The sequence below is a fragment of the Camellia sinensis genome, chromosome 8 (assembly GCF_055761805.1).
Source record: "Camellia sinensis isolate YWXY chromosome 8, ASM5576180v1, whole genome shotgun sequence".
Classification (NCBI taxonomy): Eukaryota; Viridiplantae; Streptophyta; class Magnoliopsida; order Ericales; family Theaceae; genus Camellia; species Camellia sinensis.
In genome coordinates this window covers 128,372,059-128,382,220 of record NC_138968.1, presented here as the reverse complement: position 1 = coordinate 128,382,220, position 10,162 = coordinate 128,372,059, and the positions used below count along the sequence as shown (strand labels likewise).

The 10,162-nt window shown below is 38.9% G+C and overlaps 1 protein-coding gene across 1 annotated transcript; it reads left to right on the top strand.

Annotated features, from left to right (window-relative positions):
- The first annotated feature begins 1,136 nt into the window (after nt 1–1,136).
- Nucleotides 1,137–9,496, top strand: LOC114260400 (uncharacterized). Its single transcript, XM_082883433.1, has 2 exons — nt 1,137–8,595; nt 8,693–9,496. The coding sequence occupies exon 1, from the start codon at nt 1,137–1,139 to the stop codon at nt 2,016–2,018; it is 882 nt and encodes a 293-aa protein (XP_082739559.1). The 3' UTR covers nt 2,019–8,595; nt 8,693–9,496.
- Nucleotides 9,497–10,162: the final 666 nt, after the last annotated feature.

The window sequence follows — 10,162 nt, the reverse complement described above, 5'->3', positions numbered from 1 at the left end:
TTTGGAGAGGGCTGTCGTATGCACAAGATGTGACTTTTCAAGCAGCTGGGATCAAATTGAAAAGAATTTGAGTAAGTATTTAAAGATGTTTATTGCTCTACGGCCATTTCAACTCAATCGTGCTTTGTTCTGAGCTAGTAATAGTGAGGCGGCGAGCCTTCTAGGAGCAAAGGGTCTGAGATTCTTTGATAAAGGTGTGGCAGTTAGATTGGAGAAGTGGTCCGAGGAGATGCATGTTAAACCAGAGGTTATCGTCTCTTATGGAGAGTGGATTGCAGTGTGCGATTTGCCTTTTACCCTTTGGAATGATCAGGTTTTCCAGGACATAGGAGAGGGATGTGGTGGTTTATTGGAAGTTGATCGAAGAACCATAGCTCTGGATAATCTTTTTGAGGCTAGGTTGAGAGTCAGAGGCATCGACTCTGGTTTTCTATCGGCGTTCATGGAGGTGAAGGTGGAAGGACGATCATCAATGGTGCGCTTGAAATCTTTGTCCAAGACAGTGCGCCGCCAAGGGGAAGCATGGCCAAAGGTTTTCTGACCAGCATCTTCAGGCGAACCTATCGCCGCCGACAGGGAAGCCGATGGGGTGGAAAGATCAGGGAGGACACGTGGAAGCTTGGAAAGCGGAAGTCGAAAAGGGCGAAGGAGTTGAAGGGTCTGGGGACAACTTTGGTGCTGTTGTGGAGGTGGGGGGAAGACCAAGAGATAGGGGGATTAGAGTGTTATCGAATGGGCCACAGAAGGGGCATGATGGGTCAAGTAATATTTTAGGCTCAATTGATTTACTAAATGTGGGCTAGCAGATTAATTATTAGAAGTCCAATTTTGTTTTCCCAAGGGATGGGCCATTTTCTAAACAATATAAGGAGTATAATGCTGGGCCTCAAAGAAGTGATGAGTTCAATCCCAATGAATTGGGCCCAGTGGGTTATATGAATGGGGCTCATATCTTGGAGAAGGGAACCCGAGCTGAAATTCGACCACTGGGAGCTAAATTTCGACCCGATTTGTTCGACAATGAAAGACGATCACTTGGAGAGAGAGAGATCTAGCGACGGCTGTCGTCTGGGACGCAAGGAGGTGTCGATGGTGAAGGTGATGTGTATTTACAGAGGGATAGTTAGAATCGACTAATGCAGGATGAGATTCAGCTTGGCTTAGCTGATAGGGTGGACGACTCTGTTGAAAGAGAGCAGAGATTAGCGGCGAAAGCGGATGAATGGGTCGATGAAAGGATCGAAGAAGAGAATGATGCTGAATTGTTGAGTCGTAAGGTGGATGAAGGGTGTTTCGAACCTACCGAAGTGTTGCAAGCCCTGAATATTTATGGGTCTGGGTTTGATGAGAGTTTAGAGTACGACTCCGGTTTAGGCTGTGAAGGTGATGATCAAGAAGAGTCTGACCTTGAGCTTATTAATCTTCTTACTGAGAAGGGCACTGTCAAGGAGGACGAAAGTGAGGGGGTCTCCGAAACAATGGATCATGTCGGTGACTCTGTTAATCATGGCTCTACAAAACCGTCATCACAGAGGGGTCACATTGTTATTCCAAATTCTTTTTCTCTTGGGGATGGGAGAGGGGTTTCTCAGTGTCTTGGTCTTAAGTGTTCTGTCAGGGGAATGGCTGATAAAGGAGTCATTCCAGATATCTCGGGAGCCATGAGGGATGTTTCTACCATTAACCCTGTGTCCTATAATGCAAATATAAATGTAGGCCAAGTAAATGATGCTCAAGAGGGAGCTTCTGTTAAGCATTTGCACAGCAGAGGCTGTGTTTTTATTAGTTTGAGGGATAGTGAGGCAGGGACGGAACGCTGGTTGATGGAGTTAAGCAAGTATGCGTCATGTCCAATTGAGGAAAATGAAATACCCTATTTCAAGCATTTGCTTCAAGTTATGGGGCTGTCCCTAGTAAGTTTAAATGGGAGGAGTGATGTTAGTGGATTGGATAATAGTGTCACTAGGGGGGAGAGTGACGAGGAGGGGTTTCGGTTAGAAAGGGGGCCAGGGAGTTAAGGAATTTGGTGAGTACAATTAATTACGATAGAAGGCATGTGGAGGTTAGGGGTGACAATGATTATCAATGGAGATTGTTAGCTGGAACGTGAGGGGTTTGGGATCCCGGAAGATGAGGGGGATCATTAGGGGTTTTTTGAGGAAACATCAACCTGACATTGTCATTTTTCAAGAAACAAAAGTAGAGGTTTGTGATAGGACTTTTATTAAAAGTATTTGGGGAGTTAGGCATAAAAGGTGGGCATTTATATCATCAGTGGGGAGGTCATGAGGCATTTTAAGTATTTGGGATGAGAGGGTTGTGTCAGAGTGTGAATCAATAGTTGGTGAGTTTTCCCTATCAATTAGGTTTAGGAATCTAGATCTCAATGAGTGGTGGTTGTCGGGGGTATATGGTCCAAATTGCCCTTCTAGGAGAAAGGATTGGTGGGAAGAGTTATATGGTTTATTTGGGTTATGTTCTCCTAATTGGTGTTTGGGGGGGGGGGGGGGGATTTCAATGTGGTTAGGAAGGTTTCAAAAAAGCTTAATGGGAATAGAATTCATAGGAGTATGAGAGATTCTGATGGTTTTATTAGAGGATGCAAGTTGGTTGACCCTCCTCTATTTAATGCCAGATTCACATGGTCTAATTTAAGAGAAAGGCGGGTATGTTGTCGACTGGATATATTTTTATTTTCGTTGGGGTAGGAGGGGGTTTTTCCCAATGTCAGGCAGGAGGCATTACCAAGATTGGTATTTGATCATTGTCCAGTGATGCTTGAGAGTTGTCCTTTTAGGTGGGGTCCGGCTCCATTTAGATTTGAGAATATGTGGTTGGAACATCATTCATTTAAAGAGGCCTTTGAGGAGTGGTGGAATATTGCTACATGTCAAGGGTGGGAGGGTTATATATTCATGAGAAAGTTGAAGGTGACTAAAGAGAATGTGAAACAGTGGAATAGGGAGGTTTTCGGGAACTTAGAATCAACTAAATGTCTGGTTTTGCGAAGGATTAAGGAGATAGATACTTTGGAGATGCAAGGGAGTGAGATTGAGGCATTAAGGGGAGAGAGGAGGGAGTTAGGTTTGAAATTGGAAGAGTTGACTCTTAGGGAGCATATTTTTTGAGCACAAAAAGCAAAGGTGAAATGGCTAAAGGAAAGGGATGTTAGTTCAAAATTTTTTCATAGAATTGTGGATGGGAAAAGGAAGAAAAAGTTCATTAAGCGATTGGAAGTAAGGCCAGGTGTAGTGGTGGATAGAGAGGAGCAAATAGTTCAGGGGATTTTTTATTTTTATTCTAATTTGTTTTCGACGAATGATATTGTCAGGCCTGGGATAGATGGGCTTGAGTGGCAGCCTATTGATCAGAAAAGTGCGACGTGGTTAGAGTGACCTTTTGAGGAAAACGAGATTAGGGAAGCAGTTTTTGAGTGTGAAAGGGACAAGGCTCCGGGTCCAGACGGGTTTTTCATGGCTGTTTTTCAAGTTTGCTGGGAGGTGGTGAAAGGGGATTTGGTAAGAGATTTCATGGAATTTTACGAGACAGGGGTGGTTAATTTATGTACAAATGCCACATTTATCTGTTTGATTCCTAAGAGGGATGGAGCCATTAGAATGGGAGAATTTAGACCCAGTGTTGTCAAAAGCGTGCCTAGGCGCAAGGCGAAGCAAGGCTCAACCTGTGCGCCTGAACTGCTCCCAGGCGAGGCGCGTTGAAGAAGTCGCGCGCCTTAGGTACGACTGGAAGCAAGCGAGAGAGGCGCAAGGCTCGCGCCTAGGCGCGACTAATGTTTACGCCCTAATCTTTGATCTAACGGCTGTGGTGTGTGTTCAGAATGACTCTAACCACAGAGGATTACAACTTATATACACTTCAAACCCCATATGATTGAAACGAAGCCCTAAATCTGTGTCGTCTCTTCGGCTCTCCATCTCTCGACTTCGATTCGACTTCGACTTGGACTGGGTTCCTTCTTCGACTTCGATTTCGACTTCAACTTCCAGGTGCGCTACACTCTCTCTCTCTCCCCTTTTGCCTTCTTCGACTTCGATCGTCTCCCTTTCGCCCTCCTTCGACTTCGATCGTCACTGTGTTGTCTTCATTTTATTTTTATTTTTCTCCTTCTTCTTCTCTCCTTCTTCTTTTCTCTTCTTCGACTTGGACTGTGTCGTCTCCTCCTTCGACTTGCTTTGCCCTTTTTTTTTTTTTTGCTCAATTATTTATGCCTTTTTGAGTCTCTGTTAAAACAAAAAAAATAAATACAAAATATTTATGCCTTTGTCAATTAAATATTTTACCAAAATAAATATTTTTTTAAATAAATACAAAAAAATAAATACCAAACCAAACCAAGCCTTAAGTCCCATCAAATGGGGTCGGCTACATGAATCATTCTTCTCCACGCGACCCTATCAAAGACCATTTCATTAGTCAAATTAAGTAGATTCATATCTCTATTTATAACGCTAGTCAACGTTAATCTAAGCCTATCCCGTCCCCTAACACTTCCATCTACCGTTACAGCATTGCATCTCTTCACTACTGCCTCTGTTGGTCTCTGTTGAATATGACCAAACCATCTCAAACGATTTTCTCTCAACTTATCTTCTATCGGTGCTACTCCTACCCATTCCCGAATACACTCATTCCTAATCCTGTCTTGTCTAGTCTTACCACACATCCACCTTAGCATCCTCATCTCAGCCACACTCATCTTATCTACATGTTGTTTCTTGGTTGCCCAACACTCCGTCCCATACAACATAGCTGGTCTAATAGCCGTTCTATAAAACTTACCTTTTAGTCTAGTGGGTATTCGTTTATCGCACAATACCCTAGACGCACTTTTCCACTTACACCATCCCGCCTTAATCCTATGGGCCACATCTACATCAATCTCTCCCGCTGTTGTGATAATCGACCCTAAATAACGAAAATGTTCACTCTTAGGCAGTTCTTGGTTCTCAATCTTCACTTCTCCTCTACTTTCATTGTTATTGTTACTAAATTTACACTCCATATACTCTGTCTTAGTTCTGCTTATCCGGAATCCTTTAGATTCAAGAATTTTTCTCAAAATCTCCAATTTTGTGTTAACTCCTCTAGTCTCATCCAATAACACAATATCGTCTGCAAAAAGCATACACCATGGCACGTCATCCTGAATATTTATCGTCAACTCGTCCATAACTAAAGCAAAAAGATAAGGACTTAAAGTAGATCCTTGGTGTAACCCTACAGTGATAGGAAATTTATTTATCTCTCCAACTGGCGATCTAATAATGGTCACCACCCCTTCATACATGTCCCTAATCACGTCAATGTAGCCTTTTGTCACCCCTTTCTTTCTCTAACACCCACCATATTATATCTCGGGGTACTCTATCATATGCTTTCTCAAGATCAATAAATACCATATGAATGTCTCTTTTCTTTTCTTTATACTTTTCTATTACTCTCTTCAAAAAATAGATCGCTTCCATTGTTGACCTATCAGGCATAAACCCAAATTGATTCTCTGACACCTCTGTTATGTCTCGCAATCGGCGTTCCATCACCCTCTCCCACACTTTCATTATATGACACATTAGCTTGATTCCTCTATAGTTGTTACAATTCTGGACATCACCTTTATTCTTATAGATTGGCACTAAAATACTCTTCCTCCACTTATCTGGCATGTTCCTAGTCAACAAAATTTTGCTAAACAACCTAGTCAACCAAGCAACTCCCTTTTACCCAAACACTTCTAAGCTTCAATAGGGATATCATCGAGTCCTAAAGCCTTATTTGATTTCATCTTCTTAAGCGCAATCTCCACTTCAAAGTTCCTAATCCTGCGATAGAATCTATAGTCTTGGTTTATCGTATTACTGGTTATTTCTTCCCCTATTGTCGTACTTCCATGTTCCTCATTTAACAGTTTCTCAAAATAATTCTTCTATCTTTCCTTAATCTCATCATCCTTCACCAATACCTTAGAATCCTCACTTTTGATGCACTTTACTTGATTAAAATCTCCACTTCAAGCGGTAGTTAAGGCAAAAAAAGAGTGCTTTAAAAAGTAGCAGAATGATAGAACTGAAAAAAGCCTTAAGAGCTATAGATTGGCTAATAAGGAAGTCTTCCATTGTATTAATTAATTAATTTTCCATTACATTACATTAATTAATTTTAATTTTCCATTACATTACACAATTAATTAATTAATTGTATTAGTCTTCATTGTATTAATTAATTAATTGTATTAGTCTTCATTGTAATTACACATCTGCTCTGATCAATCTTCATTATATTAATTAATTTTCCATTAATTAAATACAAAATTAATTAATTAAATATTTTCCATTATAAATACAAAATAAATATTTTCCATTAATTTTCCATTGTATTAATTAATTAATTTTCCATTACATTACATTAATTAATTTTAATTTTTCATTACATTACACAATTAAGTAATTAATTGTATTAGTCTTCATTGTATTAATTAATTAATTGTATTAGTCTTTATTGTAATTACACATCTGCTCTGATCAGTCTTCATTATATTAATTAATTTTCCAATATATTACACAATTAATTAATACACTATGCATTACACAATTGCATTACATTGTATTAATTAATTTTCCATTACATTACACAATTAATCACACTTACATTACAATGAAATTATTTTCCATTTATTAAATTTGTTGTGTAGAAAATGACATCATCGGAAAGTAATAGAAAAGATCCGGCGTGACAATATGCCCATTTGGTAGAGGAAAATAATTTAAACAAGTTCGAGTGTAATTTTTGTGGTAAAGTATCAAATGGAGGTGTTTATCACATTGCGGGAGGTTATAGGAATGTCACTGCTTGCCCGAAGTGTCCTTCTCATGTAAGAGAAGAGATTAGAGAGTTCATGTCAAAAAAAAAAAAGAGACAAAAAGAAGAAATGAACATGTTGCCTGATTTCGATGACATGGACATGGAAGATGAAGATGAAGATGAAGATGATGATGTCGTTAAGATCAATGTCAATCAACACCGCAAGTTGACAAGTAGTAGCCAAGGTTCATCCAAATCCAAATCCAAATCAAAAATGCCAAAGAGAAAAGGGCCTATAGATGTTTACTTCACACCCAATCCTGAATCAGTGGTAAAAAATCGAAGAGACCAAGCAAAAGAGAAACAAACCAAAATTGATGCAAATGACCCTTACAAAAAATAAATGAGAGCTCGGGCACTGCAAAGATTTGCAAGGTGGATGTATGATGCCTGTATCCCTTTTAATGCAGTAAATTATGAGAGTTTTGGATTGAAGCCATTGGCCAATATGGTCTTGGTATGAAGCCACCGACTTACCATGAAGTACGGGTTACCCAACTCAAAAAAGAAGTGAAACATACCGAAGATTTGATGAAGTATCATAAAGAGGATTGTGCAAAATACGGGTGTTCCATAATGGCTGATAGTTGGATTGATAAGAGAGGAAGGACATTGATTAACTTTTTAGTTAATTGTCCAAGAGGAACCATGTTTGTTGAGTCGGTTGATGCTTCTAGATATTCAAAGGATTGACAAAAGCTATTTGAATTACTAGACAAATTTGTGGAGAAAGTTGGAAAAGAGAATGTGGTGCAAGTTATCACTGATAGTGCTGCAGCTAATGTGTTGGCGGGTAAGAATATTTCCTCATTCCTTACATCAATATTGTTTACTCATAGTTTGTTTTGTATTTAAAATTTAAAAACTTGAAAATAATAATTCTTCGTTATTGTTACATTATAGGGAGGTTTTTGGAAGCTAAGTATGAACACTTTTATTGGACACCATGTGCTGCTTATTGTTTGGACTTGATGTTAGAAGACATTTTCAAGATACCTAGACTGAAAAAGACATTTGAAAGGGGTATTGTAGTACATGGCTACATTTACAATCGGCCTACGTTGCTAAACATGATGAGGCGCTATACAAATTTGAAGAATTTGATCAAGCCTGCAAAAACTAGATTTGCAACCGCCTTTTTGACTTTGTCTAGAATGCATCAACAAAAAAACAATTTGAGAAAGATGGTGACCTCAGAAGATTGGACCTCAAGCAAATGGGCAAAAGAGCCACAAGGTAAAAGAATGGCACAAACTTTGTTGATGCCTTCATTTTGAAATACTGTTGTGTTTGCCCTTAAGGTCTCGGGTCCTCTTGTCAAAGTGCTTAGATTGGTTGATACCGAGAAGAAACCTCCCATGGGATACATTTATGAGACAATGGATAGAGCAAAAGAATGCATTGCAAGTTCATTTGATCATAAAGAAGAGAAGTATAATGAAATCTTCGAAATCATCGACAAAAGATAGGATGTCCAATTGCATCGGCCTTTACATGCAGCTGCGCATTTTCTTAACCCAGAATTCTTTTACCCAAAAGCGTTAGAGGTGCAAAGAGATCATGAAGTGATGAATGGGTTTTATGAATGCATGCAAAGTTTGGTCCCGGATGTCACTGTTCAAGATTTGATCACTAATGAGATGAGTATTTATATGAAGGCTAAGAGTCTTTTTGACAAGTCTGTTGCGATTAGGCAAAGAAATACAAGAGCACCAGGTAATATATTATAGACTCGTAGAGTTTATTTTTAGTAATACTTTTAGCAAAACTCAATACTTGGTAACAGTTATTTCTAACTAGTGGATTATCGTAGCTGATTGGTGGGCATCATATGGTTCTTATACTCCAAACTTGCAAACTTTTGCCATAAAAGTCCTTAGCATAACATGTAGTTCATCGGGTTGTGAACGAAATTGGAGTGTATTCAAACATGTGAGAGTATTTAACATTCTAACTAATTTTTTGTTCAATTCAAATATTTTTTATTCTCATTATATAGAATTTAATATCTTTTTAATACTTGCAGCTTCATAGCAAGAAAAGCAATAGATTGGAACAACAACGTCTCAATGATTTAGTGTGTCAAATACAATAGAACATTGAGATTTAGGTATGACATGCGCAACACTCTTGATCCCATATCTTTGCAAAATATTGATGAAAGCAATGAGTGGTTGCTTGGGAGGATGGATGGAGAATCAGATGAAGATAATGTGCCTGTGTTTGATGATGATGATGGCTTGACGTGGGTCACTGTTGCTAGAGCCTCTGGAGTAGAAGAAAGTAGCCATGCAAGTACAGCAACAAGTTCACACTCAAAGGAACAACCGAGGATAGCTAAATCATCAAGATTAACTCCACTTTAATTAATAGATGAAGAGGAAGCGGGCTCAGATGACACAGAGGAGGAAGATGTTGAGGGATACAAATCAACTGATAGAGAAGAAGATGATAGTTTGCTTGCCATTCATGTTGAGGATGATGATTGACTGACTGACCTAACCTACCCTTTCTTTTGATGTTGATGTTTTTAAGTGTTAAGACATATATTAGTATTTGTTGGATATTTATGTTTTGGATGTTTAGTGTTTATGTTTATGTTTTTGGATGTTTGAAATGTTATGTAATATGCACTTTCATGGCTTTGAGAATTATTCTATATTTTGTCTTGAATCTTGATTACTTTTTATTTTTAAAAAAATTGTCTTAGTACTATGAATGATTAGTCTATGTTAATTTTTCTATTTTTTACTAAGGCTGTGCGCCTTACTTCAATAAAGCCCGCACCTCACCTTGCGCCTAGGCCCTGAGAGACTTTCAGCGCCTTAGTGCGCCTTGAGCCTTTAAAAACACTGTTTAGACCTATTAGTTTGATTACATCACTCTACAAGATTTTGGGTAAGGAATTGTCAAAAAGTTGAGATGTTCTTTAGGGAATACAATCTCTCTGACACAGGGGGCTTTTGCGCAAGGTAGACAGATTCTAAATGTGGTTCTGGTGGCAAACGAGGTGGTAGAGGAGTGTCGGAAGTCAGGAAAGGTAGGCATTGTGTTTAAGGCAGATTTTGAAAAAGCGTATGATCATGTAAATTGGTGATTTTTGAATTTTGTGATGAACAAGAAAAGGTACGGTGCGGGATAAAGATCTTGGATTAGGGGTTGTCTGGTGTCTTGTAATATGTCGGTGATAGTTAATGGTAAACCAGGGAAGTGTTTTAAGGCCTCGCGAGGGTTGAGACAGAGAGACCCTTTATCTCCTTTCCTATTCATTTTGGTAGTGGAT